Below are 21,237 nucleotides of genomic sequence, written 5' to 3' on the forward strand. Positions count from 1 at the left end.
TATTTATTTTTTATTTTTATATACCGAAGTTCTGGTATCAGATACAAATCACTCCGGTTTACATAAAACAGTGAGATGCCCAAACGGAAGGGGCTTTACATATAACTATAAAACTATAATAACAACGTACAACTGGAACATGGTATAGAGATAGTTACAAGAGAAGGAAAAACTTTTGATATCAGTATCATATTAGTCCTACTGGGCATTAGTCCTACTGGTAGTTGCAGATTGGTCCGGCATCCGTGGTATGCGGAGACTCCTGGTTGAGACCCCCGTGTGTCTCCCATCACACAGGGATCTGCTACAGCAGGGACCGGTCCTTCATGAGGATCCAACTCTATTCTGTCTTATGGTCTGGCCTTTGAGAGGGCTCGTCTGATGAAGCGAGGATATTTGGCAGCAGTAATTGCCACCTTACTCCACGCACAGAAGTTCTCTATGTCCCTAGTGTTTGTGTGGGTCTGGAGAGTATTTGAGGCCTGGTGTGAGGAATGCAGTGTTTCCCCTCAGATGGTCAAAATCCCACTAATTCTGGAATTTTTGCAGAATGGCTTGAATAAAGATTTGACCCTTAACTCTTGAAGCTCCAGGTAGTGGCTGTCTCCTGTTTCAGGGGCGAGGTGAACGGAACCTGCCTGTCAGCTCATCTGGACATTGCCCATACTCTGAAATTGGTGAAGCACCTCCGGCCACCCCTGGTTTCCTTGTGGAATCCTAATCCAGTATTGGAGGTTTTGGCAGGGCCCTTCTTTCAGCCGCTGCACAGTCTTTCCTTGCGTTTTATTAACCCTGAAAACAGTGTTCCTGGTGGCTATATGCTCAGCACTTTGCATCTCTGAACTACAGGCATTGTCATGTCAGGAACCGTTCCTCCGGAAGATTCCAGAAGAGTTACAGCTTTGGACTGTTCATCCTTCTTGCCCAAGGTCATCTCGGAGTTACATTTGAATCAGTCCATTTCGTTGCCATCCCTAGATAAGCACAAGGTCGCGGAAAATATTGCCTCCTCAGTCATTAAATGTCTGTAGACTTTTGATGTGGTATCTGGAAGTTTCAGAGCCGGTCCGAAAGACAGACAATCTGTTTGTTCTTCACGGTGGAAGGAAGTGGCACGAGCCGCTTCATGAGCTACCATAGCTCGCTGGATTAAGGAGGTGGTCACGGGAGCCTGTGTGGAGGCAGGAAAGCCATTCCCTTATCAGGTTAAAGCTCATTCCACTAGGGCTCAGGCACTCCCATGGGCAGAAGCTAGGCTGCTGTCTCCCATCGATATTTTCCGAGTGGCGACGTGGTCCTCCTTGCACACCTTTCCCAGGTTCTATCGTCTGGACAGACAGGCCCAAAAGGATTCAGCCTTTGCAAAGGCGGTGTTAACCGGACTGCAGGCATCCTCCAGCCTCGATTGGGAGTAGCTTTTGTGCATCCTGTTGGTCCTGAGTCCATCTGGCTACACACTAGGAAATGGAGAAATTACTTACCTGCTAATTTCCCATCTGCTGGCAGGGGAGCATAACCCATTGGTCCTCAGTTCATCTGTCTACACTAAGGAAAACAAAATTATCAGGTAAGTAATTTCTCCATTTGACACTTGTGTGGCAGGTATTTGATGTTCCTTTATATGTAAATCCTCTTTTCACACATCCTGTGAAGATGGACTGATGGAGGACCTCCTACACAAAGTCCAGAGGGAGTGGGTAGGAGATGGTCACCAAGCTGTGGCTATGCCTTGGGGAAGTGAGTAAGAGATGGTCATGGGCTAGTAGGTGTGCTCTGGGGAGTAAATAGATGGTCAGAGGCCTGTGGGTTTCCCCAGCTGAGATGGGGGCGGGACATGGATAGGAGTTGGTCAGCGGCCCAGGATGGCTAGCTAGGAGTGCTGTCATGTTAAACTCTCCATCTTCCCTTCCTGCAGACAAGCCGATGCAGATGAATCAGGCCCTGTTCACATCCAGTGGGAAGTGTGGGTATGTGCTGCAGCCTGCAAGCATGAGAGATGAGGCCTTCGACCCCTTCGATAAGTACAGCCTGCGCATAGTGGAGCCCCTCACCATCTCTATAGAGGTTTGTACCCAAAGGTGTAGACCCTCCCTGATGAAAAGATGCAGGGACCTGGCTGGTTTTTATTGTTATGCGAGTGATGGTAAAGTACTTAGGAGCTAGAGGGAATAAAAATGTGATGCCAAAGCATTTGTTTCTCCAACATACAGCTTCGCTACAGTCATGGGCTGAGTACTGCAGGAAGTTGCTTCCATCCGTGGAACACTGCAGCTTTCTGAACTGCACTGCATAGAGGCAGGGATCCATCATGGTTGATCAGGAATTAATCACGTTTCATTCTTTTTCCCTTTACGGTATTAAATATATGTCCCTCCAGGTAAATCAGATGTTACAAGTAAGGTGCCCCCGCGCCCCCAGCACTCAGTGTATCCAGGAGGCAGGAAACCATATTCAGATATTTCTTTATTTATCTTGAACTTTTGAATTCCACTATATTCAATAAAATTGTTCATAATGGATCACAATAACAGCAGATAAAACATTGAGATGCAATAACAAAAACATAATGCAAGATATTAAATTAAAATCAGTTGTAGAGGCATCTTATCCCAAGCTAACAAGTTATGCCTATATAACAGAGAGAATTATTTTTATTAAAGAGATGGCCCAATCGTTTAAAACATGACCCTCAACACTAGAGATCCTGGCTCCGTCCCACCCTTGGAGTCACAAATCAGTTTTGCTTATTATTCTGTGAATCATATATACTAAGCAGTCGCCCTTTGGGCCTTTATATAGATATGTGAAGAGTATGGGGAGGGGGGAGAAATGCCTCATAAGTATTCCTGCTGATGGAAGGGATTATATGGGAGCAGCCCTGAGAATGTTACAAATAATTTTACAATAATCCTCTGCATTGATTACAGGTTGGATGTTAATGCTCTTCCCATATAGTTTTGGAATATTTTACAGTACATGAAGTGGGGAAATAATTTTCTCTTAAATCATATGAGAACGGTCATAAAATATGCACTCAGATAAAAGGAACCTTTTCAGATACATAGAGCAGTTAAAATTAACCATTGCCACTGGGAGAGCAGACAAACAGAAGGATATACCAGAATCCAGCCTGAAACAAAAAGGAAAGGGAAAGAGGTCTGTATTCGAAAGATTTGTCTGGCTAATTTTGGTAGTTAGCCAGAGAGATTTGTGGAGTTCAAATTAGCCTCTCCCCACTGCTGCCCAGATACAATTTATCCACATAGAAAGAGGTGGTGTTGGAAATGTTACTGGGGCATGGTACGATATTAGCCGGTCGGTGCTAACATTCGGCGCTATAGTTACGCAGGTAAATCTGGTCAGAGAGAAGGTCTATCTTAAAGTTTTTTATACGGATAACTTTCTCTTGGTATATTCAGCGGCAGACCTATCCACGTAAGTCTTGCTGAATAAGAGTTATCCAGATAACATATCCGCACACAGGCTCTTTGAAGATGGCCCTCACAGGAAGGCTAAGATCAGAAAAGACTGGAAGGACAATGTTTATACGTTCACTATTTACCCACGTGAAAGGGCTTTATTTTTAAATACCATTGTGCAGTTGTGTAAAATACTGGGATGTTAAAAATAAAATGAATAAAAATTGCATGCTGTGAGCAGAGGTCTGAGTTGGGAAGGGCAGGAAATGTTCAGGCTTTTTTATGCTTCTGAAGAGCTGTGGCTCAGATTTCGCTGTACATTGGAGGGAATCTAGCCCCAGATCTTCTCTAGCTTCTAATCAAGCCTTCAGCATAAGAATTTGGCGATGGTTGGTTCAGAAAGAATGGGACCACTTGCTGCTTCCTCCCCCTACCCTCGGGTTACGAGCCAGTGAGATAATCAGAAGAGAGCGGAGATGTGAGCATCTGTTTTCTGTTCTGTGCAAAAGGTCCTGGGAGCCAGACACCTCCCCAAGAATGGTCGTGGCATCGTGTGTCCCTTCGTGGAGATCGAGGTGTGTGGAGCCGACTATGACAACACAAAACAGAAGACTGACTTTGTCGGTGAGAGTCCCACATCTGTACAGTAGCTTCTGTTCCTTTACTATATCACTTCTAGGGGGCAGCCTCAGCACACCAGGGACTACCTCAAGCTATAGAGAGACTGAATATGTTACAGAACTTTGCTGTTCTGCTGTAAAGACGTTAAATTAATTCACATGAATGAGGAAACTAGTGAGTCAGATAAGGAAAGAATTCTTAGGTTTAGAATCTAGTCTCATTTATTCTAAAGCTTGCTCACACATTCACATACACAGCCCTGCTCATACAGATGTACACCCCTAACACAAACACAGAGCCCTACTAATGATGTGCACACACACACACACCTCTACTAATGTACCCTGATCCCCGCTTATGCACACACACACACACCTCTACTAATGTACAATGATCCCCGTTTATGCACACACACACACACCTCTACTAATGTACAATGATCCCCGCTTATGCACACACACCTCTACTAATGTACAATGATCCCTGCTTATGCACACACACACACACACCTCTACTAATGTACAATGATCCCCGCTTATGCACACACACACACACCTCTACTAATGTACAATGATCCCCGCTTATACACACACCTCTACTAATGTACAATGATCCCCGCTTATGCACACACACACACCTCTACTAATGTACAATGATCCCTGCTTATGCACACACACACACCTCTACTAATGTACAATGATCCCTGCTTATGCACACACACACACCCCTCTACTAATGTACAATGATCCCCACTTATGCACACACACACACCTCTACTAATGTACAATGATCCCTGCTTATGCACACACACACACCCCTCTACTAATGTACAATGATCCCCACTTATGCACACACACCTCTACTAATGTACAATGATCCCTGCTTATGCACACACACACACACCTCTACTAATGTACAATGATCCCCGCTTATGCACACACACACACCTCTACTAATGTACAATGATCCCCGCTTATGCACATACACACACATACACACACACACACACACTCTCTCTCTCTCTCTCTTAACTCTGCCCATGTACAATGATCCCCGCTTATGCACACACACTGCTCCCAATCCCCAACACAATCCCCTACTTTCACACACATACACTACAAACATATCTCTAACACCACAATCTAACCTGCTCACATAACTCTTCCCATTAGGTGATGCTTTGAAAGATTTTGTTAAAGAGGATAAAGAGAAGGGTGGCATTCTGTTTGTTTGATTTGCAGAGCTGTATCTCCCTCTCTCTCTCTCACAGTTGATAATGGTTTGAACCCGGTCTGGCCGCAGAAGTTGTTCCAGTTCCATGTCAGTAACCCCGCATTCTCTTTTCTGCGCTTTGTGGTTTATGAGGAGGACATGTTCAGTGACCAGAACTTCCTGGCACAGGCCACAATCCTGATGAAGGGCCTGAGGACAGGTGAGAATGGGGGGCGGGGAATGGTGGAACATGTTCAACAGCAGTAGGTCTTCTCTGTGAACATGGCTCCAGAGAGAAGGTGACCTATGAGGTCTGCTTCACCACTTGGTTGGCCTGGTCATTTGTCCTTCCAAAGTAGATAAAAGAACCAGTTATAACTGGGTCTATGAAACTGAGCTGTGTTTGTAAAGTCTTTTGGACAAAGATACTTTGTAAGAAACATTATAAGGTCAATATTCAGCAGGCTCGTGAGCTGAAATGTTGTCCAGATGAAGTTACCTGGGTAACTGTACCTGGATAGTTAGCAGAACGTACCTGAATAAGTGAGATATATAGGAGGTTTCCCTTTATAGTTTACACTTCTTCCAAGCAGTAAATGGATAACTCCCCTTCCCACCCAAATCACAGAATTTTACAAGTGTATGTTTTTATGGATCCAGCAGTTTCCTTTTAATTTTTTTTTTTACACTTCCAGCTTAGAAATAGGGCTGGGATCCAGCTTCATGAGCTTTTATTTGCAACTCTGTGAGAGGAGGAGAGTTTCCTCCTATTTTTATATTCCCTTCTTTTTCAGTGCAGACATCAAGGTGACAGTCCTTGGCCAAGCACCACAAACTGCGGGTACATCTGGAACTAGGCTAACATGGACTCTGAGTCTGGCCACTAGGTGTCGCTATTGAGGAATGACTGAGACTCCCTCCCCTCTCAAGGTTTAATGAATGCTGCCCTCTGCCAGTCTGGGGAGCAAAGCCTTGCTCTGGGAATCAAACCCAGGCCCCTCTGCATGGCTGCACACAGCACTTGGCACTGTGCTACCAGGCCAGCCCCACAATTGCATGTTTTTAAAAGTTGTTTTTTTTGACTCTCACCCCTCAAACATTTACTGGAAGTAAACTGAGTCTTCTTGATACTAGACTGGAGAAGGGAGTTTTGAGAACCAAGTGGTCTCCCTGTTAGGGATGCAAAATATCAAACAGTTAACCAGTAAGTAAAGTCTTACCCTTAGTCCAGTGAGAGGGTACTTTTCAAACAGCCCTTCTAAGGTGCTTTTTACCTGAATTTTCAAAATGGCTTTAAGTGCATAAATCTGCTTTGAAAATTCACGGGCGTGAGTGGAACTTGGCGCAGCATTTGCGCATATAAGTTACACCCATAAATCCCAATCCCATCCCATCCCAACTCCTCCCCTCCCAGAACACCCGCTTAGTATATGCATTCAACTGCAGAGCTATTTTCAAAGAGCCGTTTATGTATATAAAACCAGGTTTGAAAACTAGGCCCGTTTCTGTTTAATATTTGCCGTCTGACTGCAGCTGAAGGAGTGACGCCTGCCACACATCACTTCAGCTCTTCTTCTGGGCTAACTGTGTGGTGCCTGTGCCCACTCACACATTGGGGCAGGCTGAGCTGCTACTGGCCAGCCTGGTAACATGCGGGCACATCAGCGCATCCAGTGGGATTGGGGGAGGGGAGAATGGGATGGTTTGATGTAACTTCCTTCAGCCTTATAATTTAAACTACCATTTAAACTTCTGAAATTTTAAAAACAGTTAACTTTTTAAACAATATTTACATTCTTACTCCCTGGCCCACTTCACTATTGATGGCCATCCAGTGGCTGGGATACTATTGCTACCCATGCTTATAAATATTAATTTATGAAAGTGTTTACCAGTTACTGCACAGCTCAAGCAAACATGGAGTAACTGCTGAGCTACAAGAGAGTTGCACAATTGGCTCATTTTTCTGGTCTCTTAATCTGGTTCTGGAGGAGTCAGACCCAAGTTCATCCAGCCAGAACCTGGCACACACACACAGGCATCTTGCTTTGTCATCTGTGTGTTTTGTCTACCTCTTGTGGTACTGAATTTTCAGTTTTAGCTGATGGAACACAGTTCAGCAGTAGAAATCCTCAATTCTGACCTGCATTATTCCTCCTGTTTCAATGCTGAGGCAAAATATCACCTGACCCTGTATCTGGAATGGCATGGAGATAGTCATCCAATGGCTTCTCTCCCCATTCCTTCGCTGGCTGTGTGCATTGTCCTCTCTCACATTCTGGATACAGAGCCACCCGATCATGTCTCTCCTCTTATTCCTTCCCTGGCTGAGATTGCACTACCCTATCACTTTCTAGATAACAGAGCCTCCCGATCACGTCTCTCCTCTCATTCCTTCTCTGCCTGAGTGCACTGCCCTTTCTTCTTTCAGGATACAGAGCTGTACCCTTGAAGAATCACTACAGTGAGGATTTGGAGCTGGCTGCCCTACTTATTAAAGTTGACATTTCCACTGGCAAGGTAACATAACTACTTGGTTCATACGATCACACACAAAGAGTGTAGTGATGTGGCAGACTTATCCAGGGAAAGTTATGTGCATAACTTATCCTGGATATTCAGCAGCACTTAAGTGGATTGGCCACTGTTGGAAACAGGATGCTGGGCTTAATGGATCCTTGGTCTGACCCAGTATGGCAATTTCTTATGTGCGCAAGACTTTCACTGCTGCTTTTTTAATGGGACATGAGAGACACATTGAGTGCACTCAGGTGTGCTCCTCTGCTCCCAAGACCTGCCTTTCTTTTGTAAACCAGGAGGGGGCAGGGCCTGGGAGCAGAGGACCACAATACTATAATACTGGGCTGGCTTCTTGGTCGTGATTATATTATGCAAATGATTTGTGCTAGCGAGGAACAGCTGTTTGATTAGACAGAGGAGTAATACAGACATTTGTGGTGTGTTTTTGTTTTTATTCTGAAAGCAGGAAAATGGAGACATGAATGCTTTTGGAGCCTCAGGCCTCCAAGAACAAATTGGAGACACCTCAGGTTTCCTCTTGTCCAGCCGGCACAGGGAGAACTCCTTGGACTCCCGCTACCAGCAGCCATTTGATGATTTCCGCGTTTCTCAGGAGCAGCTGGCGGAGCATTTTGACAGCCGAGAGCGAAGGTAATGGAAAATGAAAGGCATGCGGCTTTAGCTGAGGTCATGCAGCACACCAGTGGTCAGCTAGCAGCATGGTAGTTGGGCTGCTTTAGCCAGGGTCATGGAACATGGAAGCAGTCGGCCTTAGCTAGGGTCATGGAGCACGGTGGTAGTCAGCCTTAGCCGGAGTCATGGCGCACAGGTGACTGGCAGCTTTAGCTGGAGTCACGGAACATAGTGGCAGGCAGCCTATAAATCAAGTCTTGTGTTTGGCATGATGCAGTGTAGTACTGAGACACCAGCCTTGCTGTGCACATATTAGTGATTGGTGGGGAATATTTTATCGGCTATCACAGAACAAAACAAAATCTATGTAGTTCTCTTGTTTAACTAAGAAGGAATCTCTGTATCTCAAACAGCAAGCAGACGTCAAACAAGAAGTGCTGATCAGTGCTTAGAAACTGTTCTGCCAAATGTACATTGAACAGTAAAGTGCTGCTGTACCTGACTGTAACTGTCCTTGTGCTTGGATTTGGAAATGTGAGTAATTAAATTTAAAATCCAAACCCAAATAGAATTTTTCTTTGAGGACAAGCAGGAGGGTAGCCCTCACGCATAGGTGACATCATCAGATGGAGCCCCGACACGGAAAACTTATGTCAGAGTTTCTAGAACTTTGACTTGGAACACTGAGCATGCCTTATACCACGTGTCCACACGGGGTCCCTCTCCAGTCTCTCTTTTTCCGCGGAGCTGTAAGTATCACGGTGTGCGTGAGCTCATGGTAGCTTTTTGAAAAACCTTTTTTTTTTTTTTCCTCAATATTTCTCGCTTTCTGCGGGTTTTTCTTTGCAGTGTTCGATGCTGGGTCCCTCTCTGTGCTTCCCCAATAGTGTCCTTAGTCAAGGTTTTCAACATTTCTGGTAAGTTTCCTTTCATTGTCAATTCCCCCATGGTGGCAGTGCTGGCAGTGCTTCAGTGCCTGCCGGCCATCTGCGCCCGCCACCATCGATTTTGATTTTGTGGCCCTTTTATCTCATCCCATCATTGCCATGTCTGGTTTTCGCCGGTGCCCAAGGACCATTTCCATTATGGATCCACATGAAATATGTGTCCTCTGCCTGGGGGCATTGCATGACATCTGTGGTTGCTGCTTATGTGCACAAATGACCCTAAAGGGACGTTGTCTTCAGCTGGACAAGATGGAGCAGCTCTTCAGGCTGAAGAAAACAGAGCCATCAGCAGCATTGGCATCAATAGACCTCTGAGCCGCACCGATGGACACCGCACCTTTGACATAGGCAGGACCATAGAGTCTGTCGGTGCCGTCGGTGAACAGGGGCACCAGAGACTGATTACCGCCTATCTCTTCCAGGCCTTGGATGTCTGGTTCCTCATCATTGGCCTCTGCACCGGGGAAGGATTGCGCCAAGCATCAAGAGGAAGTCGAAGAAGCATTGGAACCGGTCCCCTTTGATGCAAGCTGCCAGGCACAGGGATGCATTGGCTCATGCCGCAATGCTTCTGCAGTAACACCACAGTGCGGAGCACCAGTCCTCCATCAGTGCAGATATCCATGACTGTCTCCACTAGTGGAATGGGGCACTGCAGGGCATCGATCCTGTACAGTCTGTCCAGGAACCGCTGCTAGAGAAGCTCAATGCGCTCACCAGTGCATTACCAACCCAGCTGGTGTCTGTTTCCGGGACATTCTGTGCCCAGCGGGACACCGATGCCTTCCCCTACCAATATGGTGGATATTGCTGGTTACTCAGAGGAGGAGGCTCCACCCAGGCCAGCAGAGATGCCAAGGCTTGTAGCCTTCCCCCTCCCCCCCCCCAATCCAGCTTTGCTGGGGCCTGCACTCTTGGTCGAAGGCTGAGCACCTAGGGCCCCATCCCTTGTGCCTTACAGTGAAGATGAGGGTCCTTATGATCCCTGGGGGAGATGATACCTCGGAGCGAGGGCTCTGAGGATCTCCCCTCAGACTCTTCTCCTCCTGAGGCGTGAAGGAAGTCTCTGCCTGAAGACTTAGCCTTTGCAGGGTTTGTGAGGAGATGGCGGAAGCCATCCTATTTCAGTTGCTGATGGAGGAGGATGCCAGGCACAAAATGCTTTAGATCTTCCAGTTAACGAGCCTCTTAAGGAGAGATCATGGTGGTCCCAGTACACACTATCCTTAAAGAGCTGCTGCTGAAGATATGGAACACCCCTTCACGGTGCTCCCATTAACAAGAAGGCTGACGGGGTCTACCTCATCCAGAAGGATGCTGGATTCGATAAGCATCAGCTTCCTCACCAATTGATGGTGGTCAAATATGCTCTCAAGAGGGCCAAGCGTTCTTGGACTCATTCCTCGGCGCCCCTGGGAAAGGACCATAGAATGGACGCTCTTGGGAGGAAGGTGTTTCAGGGGACTGTGCTCATTGCCCTCATTGCTTCCTACTAGATCTACATGAGCCAGTACTCGTGAGACATCTGGAAGCAGATGTCTGTCAAGGGTACCAATTGAATCTATTGGGTAACCCGCAAAATTTCCCTCCAACCCACTTTGGGGGCCAGTAGCACATCAGGAAGTGGTACTAGTGAAGCTCTCCTCCCTCTTAATGTCCAGAGCGGTCAAGCCTATTCTACCAGGGCAAAGAGGGCGGCGATTCTACTCCAGGTACTTCCTGATTCCAAAGAGAACAGAAGGACTCAGTCCCATCCTAGGCCTAAGGTCCTTGAACCCATTTTTTAAAAAAAAAGAAAAAAGTTCAACCTAGGCACTTTGATCCGCCTTTTAGAAAAAGGGGACTGGCTATGTTTCCTCAATCTAAAGGACACATATACGCACATCAAGATCTTCCCCGGTATCTCCGATTTATGGTGGGAAAACAGCACTTCCGGTACAGAGTGTTGCCATTCAGACTAGCATCAGTCCCATAAGTCTTCATAAAATGCCTGGCCGTGGTGGCGGTGCACCTCCACAGGCTGGGGGTGCATATTTTCCCCTATCTGGACAATTGGTTGATCAAGAGCATATCTCAGGCAGAGGCAGTCAGGTCCATGCGCTTGATCATCTGGGTGTGGAGTCCCTAGGGTTCATCATCAACTACCCGAAGTCACGTCTCAGCCCGACACTTCAATTGGACTTCATAGGAGCCCTGCTAGATACACCTCAGGCCAAGACCTTCCTGCCTCGTCAAAGGGCCATCACTTTGACGACCATTAGAGATTCATCAGAGCCAGCAGGTGTCAACTTGGCGAATGTTGAGTCTGTTCAGCCATATGGCTGCCCTGTGAGGAAAGGCTAAAGAAGATAGGGCTGTTCAGTTTGGAGAAGAGGCGACTGAGGGGGGATATAAGAGAAATCTGCAAAATCATGAAAGGATTTGAACAAGTTAATGTAAATCTGTTATTTACTCTCTCAAATAATAGAAGGACCAGGGGGCATTCCATGAAATTAACAAGTAACTCATTTAAAACAACTCAAAGAAAATTCTTTTTCACTCAGTGCATAGTTAAGCTCTGCAATTCATTGCCAGAGGATGTGGTTACAGCAGTTGGTGTAACTGTGTTTAAAAAAGGTTTGGATAAATTCCTAGAGGAAAAATCCATAAACTGCTATTGATTATTAAGCAATAGTAGCTTGAGATTTATTTAATGTCTGGGTACTTGCCAGATACTTGTGACTTGGATTGGTCACTGTTGGAAATATAATTCTGGGCTTGATGGACCCTTGGTCTGACCCAGTATATCATATTTTATGTTCTTATGTACATAGCAAACACGGGCCTCGAAAAGCCATCATGCAGCGCTCAGGACAACATTTTTACTGCACAGCCTAACAGTTCTAGTCCTCAAGCAGATATAGCCAAGCATGCTCTGCAACTCACCACAAGGTACCACGGTCTCCTAGAAAGGTATTCATATTAAAGAAGGTGCTTCTAATCAAGCCCAACACTAATTTAACCACAAGAGAGAGCAATTACAGCTTGTGTATTGGGAGCAGTTTTCCACCCTGTATGTGGGTAGAAGTATGCATGGGGATTAACAGTGAGAGCATTTTTAGCTCTGGGAAATGTAGGAAGGATCAGAGACTAGGTTAAGTCTGGGGAGGCAACAATGCCCATAATTTTGCATTTTCAAAACTGTGCAAATTAGGGCAGATTTTAAATGCCCGATGCATGTAAATCCCGGCCTTAATGCGCCGGGCGAATCTTCCAAGAGGCCCGGCCACGTGTGTAAAGGCCGGTACGCGCTCAAGTGCCGGGCCTCTTGGAAAGGGCGGGCCAGCTGCCGGTGCGCACAACTTACTTCAGCTCGGGAGCTGAAGTAAGTTGGGCCACAAAGGTAAAAAAAATGTTTTAATTTAGAGGTTGGGGAGGGGAGGAGAGGGGAAGGGAGGATAGGATAGGGGGCGGACTGAGAGGGAACTGGGGAAAGCAGTGATGCATTGCCACGCAAAAGTTGCAAAAATGTACCCCCCTTGCGCGCGCCGCCCCCAATTTTATTGCGCGCATGTTATAAAATCGCACGTCCATGTGTGTTTTGTTTTTTTTTTTAAATCTTGCCCCATTGTTTGTAAGCAGGTGCAGATCTCTACTTTATTTCCCTGGGGCAATTTTCAAAGCTTGCTTCTTTGAGAAGTAGTGCAAAGCATACGGGGGTAGAAAGTACCCGTAGACTATGCAACAATCCTCATCGTTTTGAAAATTGCCCCTCTCCTGAATGTAGGCACTTTGCAGCTAAGTTTCAAAGAGAGACTGCTTGAGTAGCATCTCTTTGAGAATAAGGTAGAATAAAGTGTGCAGGTGCAAAAAGCAGCTTACTTTGCACCTGCTGTTTTGCTGACACCCAAGTAAGGCTAAAATAGCCCACATGCATGTGAAAATGGACCCTATTTATGGCTTAAACCCCTCCTCCCCACACCCCAGGAAGGTATCTCTTTAACCAGTCTAAACGTGGACAGACAATGGGATTTGTGGATACTTTTAGCCAGGCAGAGGAGAGCAGTTTTTGGACAGATGAGTTTACCTGGCTAAATCACTTCAGAATTGCTCTCTGCTGACTACTGATCATTAGGGCACTTGTTTCATTTCTCATATCTCTGAAACATGATTGATTATTTCTGGGTATCACGTCGCATCCCTCTGCTCTTAGGCTCTGATAATTGGGTCTTTTTCTGCTGGTCCATCCAGTATGCTGTACGCACATGGTTTGAATTAGGTTCACGTAAAATAGAATGTGCATGTGCACCTTGGCCAACTAACAGGCTGATGCAATAAGGTGCGTCCAGCCTAGTGCATGGTTTTACTCGCATTGATGCGTTTACAACGTATGTCCTAATAAACGCATACCGGATAGTGCCTAACACTTGTAAATTCCATGTAAATAAAGACATTAGCTATTGCCATCCGATAAAGGAAAGTGTATAAAGGCTGGACACCCAACGCGCATTTTTTAACACAAGAAAATTAACTCCAGCTCTGGAGGAAGAGTAAATTTAAGTCACTGTTGAGGGCTCATAAAACATTTTTTAAAAAAAATTGTTCCTCTGTGTTGCAATAAATGAGTTCTCCACCTTAATATCATCCTGACTAAATTTACTGCTTCTCTGGTTTCCCTGATCAAGTCAATGTGTAAAACAACAAATAATATATAATTTTCTCCACCTTGTTTTCTTGTAACTAGTTTAATAAGCCCAGTTTAAAAATGTGTTTTAAAGTGGGTTTAAAAAATGTGTCTGAAGGAAATATACAGCATGAGGAAAAGGTTGGGATTTTAATTGGTATCCTCAAAAGCAAAATATTTAACCAACCATAGTTTTTTTTTGTTTGCCTTGATACCACTCTAATCCATATCTGGGATTTTTTGCAAGATCAGTGAGGAAAGAAACGTTGTTATCTGGGCTTTATCTACAAAACAAGACAAATTAAAGGCCCAAAAACAAACAGGAATAGCAGATTTCCATAACTTCATGTTAACGATGAGTTCATATAAAGCAGTGAACGGATAACTTATCCGGATATCTTTATAATTAGATGATTCTTCAACCTCATAAAATCCCCTTAAATATGGGATTTACATAATATTTTGCTTTGACCCAAGCTCTAAAGGGTCTGAGTATGATACATTTTTTTAAACCAGTGCTTATTATTAAATTAGTTACAAAAAAACAAAGGGAAAGAAAAATGTTACAACTTGTAAAATATATATACATTGATCAGGCAAACTGGAGAGTTGGTAAATTAAGGGTTTGTCTCCTTGCACCCTTCATATATAACCTGCAGGCTCCCAACAACACATGGGGTGAAAGCATGGTTTTCAAAATGCATTTGCAAACACATAAACTTCAACATCACCTGAAAAAAGTGCACTTTTTTGCAACAAATGCACAATTTAGATGCCCATGCGCCCAATGTAATAAACCTTTGAGTAGCAGAAGTGTTCATTTCTCCATTAGCGCTCCTTTTTTATGCTGCTCCAATTTAATTCTCATTTGAATACTGCATCGATCACACAGGATGTGGCTGCATGTGCGTTAGAAAATGAGGGCCCGATTTTTGCAGGCACCTTATTGCATCAACCTATAAGCGGATAGGGTTACAGTTAAATATGTGTGTGTCTGGTTTCATTGCATTTCCATTGAAGATTAATACTTGTATCAGTGCGCGCCCTGTATTGCTAATGCACTTACATGATATGTAAATTGGTGCGTGCTGACATGAACACTCTGTGCTGCAGTTGTAGCGTATGCTCCAACAGGGAGCCCAATTTTCAAACCTAGCCAAGGTACAGGACTTGCATGCGTAAGTCCTCGTGCGTCGATTAATGCTAGTACTCTATAAAGTGTGTGGTGGGAGCTGCACAGTTTATAAAATACCTCCTTTTTCTGCTCCAACAGTACACACCTATGTTTCAGTCCGCCCATCTATTTCCAATGCAAGAAAATGCATACTTTCTCTACCCACTTTATAATCATATACGTGTATATTTAACCCATGAAATAAGCGTGACACTATGCAAATATCACCTAGAGTTAAATGCAGAGGTAGGTATTTTATAAAGAATGCATGTGTACTTGGAATCGCCAGTTCAGCGATACCTCTGCCAGTTCACCCAGTCCTTCTCCATTTCACCTAGACCTCTGGCACTTCACCCTGAACCTCAACCAGTTCTCCCAGACCTCCCGCCCAAAACTGCAGACAACAGACAAGTCAGATTTTACTTGTGTGAGTCAATTAGCAAGTGTAAAAGTCTGAACAAAGTTTACTGTACGTGTGTGTATATCTCTTACAAAGTAGTAACTGCTGTTAGATCACCCTTTTTCCCCTTGTAAATTGTATGCACGAAACAAAAAATAGGCACATACTCTCAATGTTTATAAAATGACAGACGTGCATGCGTACTCTTTTTACTTGTGGAACCCCTTTGAAAATTCAGTCCTGAGTGTATGAATCACACCAACTGAAAACAATATGAAAGTCCTGAATAGACATGGGGGGGGAAAAGCCTTAGTAAATCAGGCCCAAAGTGCATTACAGGTCATGTTATGATAGATATTAGATTAAGGAACAGACCAGGCCTCTGAATCTTAGGAGGTCATTTGAAACCAGTTTGTCTAGCTTTAAGTCCATTGCATGAGAGCAGTTTATTTTGTACTTTATATAATGCCTTGCCACCAATTTCTAGACCCTTTGGATAAGAGAGTTATAAAGACTGTACTAGAATGCTCAGGTAAATTTTTTTGGTTTGTCCTTGGGTTTAAAAATAAAGCAAGTCTGAGCTACATTCACATTTTGAGTAGCCAAGCACCAGTTACTTATTGTCTCCTGTTTTAAGTTAAAAATTAAACGTTGAATCCTGTTTTCTTGCATCTCCAGGATGGCCCGAAGAACCAGAGTAAGTGGAGATAACCGATTCTAGACCAGCTTCGGCCAACGAGGGCTCACTCCAGTGCTCTTGATGTCACTAAATGGTGTGAACTGGTTTCTATGGAAACGTTACTGCTTTGGCCTACTTTCAGGCAGCTTTTTGTGCTTGTAGGCTGAAGCCTGCACTGATCTGTGTGCAAATGGAGGAGGGAGGCTGAGCAAGCAGCCAGTAATTAATGCATAATCTGTATGGGCTGGAGCTGGAGACACATTATATGCTATGTACCATCAAAGAAGTAAAGAGAGTTCATTTTGCTTAGTGAGGGGAGTTTTGGGATCAGAGTGCCGAGGGAAATTATTGAATCTGTTAAGTCACCTTGTAGAGCTTTGCATCACCACCTACAAACCCGTGGTTGCCATGTCTAAACCTTTAGGTGGAGTAGGGCTGCAGTGGAGATTTGACATGGTTTTCTTCCCCTTCCTTAGAGAATACTTTTTCTCAGAACACAAGTATTGTATTGTCTAGTAGTTCAGTTATGCCATCATGTAGCTCCTGTGTTTAACTTCATAGTCATGGACCTTTTGGGGAGGGACCAACTATAAAAATAAGGTAAGATGCTTCCTCATGTTTTGAACATGGAAAAAAACAGTGTTTAAAGTTTTGTCCTTAAGACAGCCAAGTTGGTCAAGTTGACTCTTAGGTTATCTCTTGCCTTTTTTGGGGCTTTTAGCTCAATCAAAAAAATCCCCCCACTAAGGTTACTGCACCATCAAACATAATTGCCTAGGCTTTCCCCTCATTTTAATTGTGCTTCCTGTCACCCCATCTAACCCAGCCATCCTAGCAAGAAACCTCAGCCAGGGCCACAGGTCATGGCACCTTCCAGAAGCTGATATGCTGCATCTGCCCTAAGCTGGCCCAAATATTTCACTATTGCAGTGACGGGACTTCCTTCTGGGCTGTGACTGGCGTCTCCAGCTGAGGAACAGGAGCTGAGGTCTCCTGCACAGCAGTATTTTGAGCTTTTGGATTCACTCAGTTGCTTGCTAACACTGAGTGCATGTTTACATTCTTGACCTTCTGATTCAGGAGATCCACAGCAAAGTTGGAGGGGATCGGGGTTTGGTTAGTAATCAGACTTTACCATTTAAATCTGGGCTTTTAAAACTTCTGAGTACTGCTTTCCAGTGACAGGCTAGGAAGGATTATTCCAACCTAGGCACAAGTTAAAAAAAACCAAACAAACCAAAAAACAGCTGAAATATTAATATCCAGGAGGACATCTTTATAAACAAAAAAACACTTCAAGCATCTCAGGGTGGAATCACCTCTTCTCCCTCCTATGCAAGGGTTTTGTTACCACTCATTCAGTAAGTCTTTGGGACTTTAATAATTGCCAGCCGGCTCCTAAGAATGCATATGGACTACCAAGCACCCTTACTGGATGTGTGTGAAATCTGTGCATGGTTCCTAAAGAAAATGAAACATGGACAATAGTCTCTCAGTGGACATGTGGCCCCCAGGCCATAGATCGTATTTCTGTGGAAGAAGTGTGAATGGAAATAATTTGGTACATTCCATGCCATGATAGACTTTGGGTCTTAATGGACCATCAGAAATCAGAAAGGATTGATATGAACCCAAATGTTTCACTGCACCTATAAATAAAAAATGTTTTATGTGGTTGGTCGGCAACTCCTGTGCCATCAACGATACAGGGGTGTGAGGCTTTTGACCAGCCAAGAGCCATCTCAATTACTGTATTTGTATACTTGTGTTTTTATTTTTATTCTCTTTACATTACATTTCTGTGTTTTGAACTTTTGATAAGCACGAGGCACTCTTGGAAAGCCAGGAGCACCTTGCGCGCCTCCAGTTGATCTAGACGTTTTATCATCCACAGGCTCTGAGCCATTCATGGCCTCAGTTTTACAGAAGGTCTGGGACCACTTTGCCAGCTACTATTGCCTGTGCTGTTTAAAGATGATTTTAAAATAAAAGTTCTTAACTTATGTGTTGTTTTACTTCATGTCTATGTGTATATAGTTTACTTCGGGTGTGTGCAGGTGTAGTTTTTAACACACTGGATGATCACAGATTAAATTTAATTTGAAGAAGATTTTTTGTTTGTGGTGATAAAAAAAAAAAAAAAAGTGTGACTGCCTACCTCAAAATATTCCCACTTTTTAAGGAACAAAACAAGATTTGTTAACTAAAACAAATTTATAAGGCTCAAGTCATTCTGGCTTTAGACCAGATTTTAGCACAGAAACAATGATGGTGGCATTGGTAGATGACCTGTGCAGAGATTTGATGAACGTATGCCCTCTGTCTTTATGCTTCTTGACCTCTCTGCTATGTTTGATTTTATCAATTAAAATATTTTATTAAAGCAGCTTGTAGGATTGGGTATAGGAGGAAAGGTCATAAATTGGTTTCACTCATTTTTAGAAGAAAGATTCTCGAAGGTGATTTGGGGTGGCTGTTTCTCTGCATTTAGGACACTTAACTGTGGTGTCCCTCCAGGATTCCATATTTACTCCCACATTATTTCCAGCGGGCCTGTGATATCAAATATATGCCAGTGTTATCTAATTATCAAAATCATTGCCTGATGGACAATATAAGTTGATTTGTACTGTAAACTTAAGGTTAGTTGCTATAGGTAACTGGATGAAAAGCAAGTTGAAGCTTTAATCCTGTCAAAACTAAAGTATTATGGGTTTGGAGGTATCCAGCTCAAGAAACCAAGAATCACCTCATTCTTAATGGTTGACTTTCTTTCTAAAGACTCAAGTGCTTTTGCCTAAGTGTTGTGTTGGATTCCTATTTAAACATGGAAGCTAATATTTCCTCTATAGTGAGGAATGCCTTTACCAAGTGGCACTTTGTACATCAAATTTTAACATTTCTAGAAAATGTAATGTTAAAAACTAACGTTCTCTTTAGTGTTTTTGGTTTTAAATTATTGTAATTGTCTGTATATGGGCTTACCAGAGAAAAGCATACGGTCAGCTTCAATGACTGTAGAATACTACAGCTTGAATCATTACCAGCTGCGATTTAAAGAGCTAGAATTAGCTTGCACTTCAAAGAACTACATTGGCTTTCAGTTGCTTATCATTCAAGGCTTTACATAGTATGAGTGCAACATACCTAGAGGACCAGCTAATCTGATAAGTTCCTACTCAAACCTTACAATTGGCTGCAGAGGCTTTGCTCTTTGACCCTTCTTTAAAGGATCTGCAATTGGTCAAATCACAGCAAAGAGCTTTCTCTTACCTTTCTCCAGTACTCTGGAATGCAAAACTTAAAGAAGCCAGATTGGAGTTAGATTACTTCAAATTTAGACATGTTTTAAAAACCCTGGGAGAATATATTTGCATATACTGGATTGCCAATTTATACAAATGTAGATCATGTACATTCATTGTGGATATCCATAAAACTACAGTGGCTGTGTGGTTACTAGGCAGATTTGGGAAGCCTTGTCCCAAAGCCTTCCCCACCACCACTAGCTATTCTGTCTGTATGAGAAAAAAAGCAGATTGTCCCTCTCCACCACACAGAGAAGTCTACCGGAATTGCTTACAAGCACTTAATGCTCAGTTGCACTTACGAGCCCAAAAAATGACGGCGGCTTCAGCTCACCATTTTTTTAGATATGGTAACAAATCTAGCAAACTTTTAGCAAGATTAGTAGCAGTTAAACGGAAAAAATCATATATTTCTGGGCTACGTACAAGTTCAGACCAACATGTCACCTCCTCTTCAGAGATATTGGAAACACTGCGGTCCTTCTATGAACATTTTATATAGGGAAGATCGGACTGGTGGGGAACTGGAGGAAGCTCGGTTCTTTCATGACCTGTCTCTACCCCAAGTGCCCGCCGCCCAACGGGACTTTCTTAGTAAACCTATAACCGAATTGGAGCTCAGAGGGGTCATAAAAACAGGGAAGGGGCAAAAATCACCTGGGCCAGATGGGCTCCCTGTGGAATATTATAAGATCTTACAGGAACAGATCGCTGGCCCCTTGACTAACTTTTACAACCAGGCTTGGCAGCAGGGGGCTCTCCCGCCCACTTTTAATAAGGCTTTTATTATGGTACTGCCAAAGCCTGGAAAGGACCCTCTTATGGCAGCCTCTTACCGTCCCATATCGCTTTTAAATTATGATTTAAAAATTTATGCTAGAATCCTGGCTCTTCGACTGAATAGAGTCTTACCTATTATCATCTCACCCTCCCAAGTAGGATTTGTAGGGGGACGCAGCGCAGGGGCGCATGTGATACGCTTACTCACAGCTATTGAAACATCACATAGGCAACAATTGCCTGCGATGGTGAATGGATTCGACTCTGAAAAGGCCTTTGATCGGGTCTCCTGGGACTATATGTTTTCCGTACTGTCACGTTATGGTATTCCACCCGGGCTCATTCAGGCCATTTCCCTTCTTTACACTCACCCCATCTCCCATATCTCAGCAAATGATGCACTCTCGGGGGAAATTCATATTCAACGTGGCGTACGGCAAGGATGTCCTCTTTCCCCAATTTTATATATCCTTGCATTAGACCCCTTACTACGTAAACTATTACAAGCCCCAGAGTTACAGGGGGTGCACTTTAAGGGGACGGAGTTTAGAGTTGCTGCTTTTGCAGACGACATGTTAGTTGTCCTAAGTAATCCTGTTGAAGCGTTACCCCATGTGCTACGGTTGCAGAGAGAATTTGGCACCTTTGCCGGTTTGAAAATCAATGTTGACAAGTCTGAGGCTTTAGATGTCCTAGGCACCTTACGCCATAATTGGCAGGGCATCTTTCCCTTACACTGGGTCGCACAGTCTTTAAAATACCTGGGTATCTATATTCCAGCAGACCCAGGGAAATTGTATGCACTGAATGTACTACCGCTAAAAACTAAGTTTATCAATAGATTACATTCATGGGAACAGCTCCCCCTTTCCATATCAGGG

The 21,237-nt window shown here is 44.0% G+C and overlaps 1 protein-coding gene across 3 annotated transcripts in view; it reads left to right on the forward strand.

Annotated features, from left to right (window-relative positions):
* The window catches only part of PLCG1 (phospholipase C gamma 1), a 168,049-nt gene extending 149,778 nt beyond the window's left edge, over positions 1-18,271 (forward strand). For 2 of the 3 annotated variants that reach the window (XM_029611383.1, XM_029611381.1), the window contains exons 27-32: positions 1,916-2,064; positions 3,929-4,043; positions 5,311-5,472; positions 7,684-7,772; positions 8,236-8,423; positions 16,268-18,271. In XM_029611383.1, the coding sequence (XP_029467243.1) occupies positions 1,916-2,064; positions 3,929-4,043; positions 5,311-5,472; positions 7,684-7,772; positions 8,236-8,423; positions 16,268-16,310 (746 nt within the window). In that variant the 3' untranslated portion in view covers positions 16,311-18,271. The remainder of the gene's footprint in view (positions 1-1,915; positions 2,065-3,928; positions 4,044-5,310; positions 5,473-7,683; positions 7,773-8,235; positions 8,424-16,267) is intronic. The other variant, XM_029611382.1, reaches the window with a different exon arrangement.
* Positions 18,272-21,237: the final 2,966 nt, after the last annotated feature.

The sequence above is a fragment of the Rhinatrema bivittatum genome, chromosome 8 (assembly GCF_901001135.1).
Source record: "Rhinatrema bivittatum chromosome 8, aRhiBiv1.1, whole genome shotgun sequence".
NCBI classification, from domain to species: domain Eukaryota; kingdom Metazoa; phylum Chordata; class Amphibia; order Gymnophiona; family Rhinatrematidae; genus Rhinatrema; species Rhinatrema bivittatum.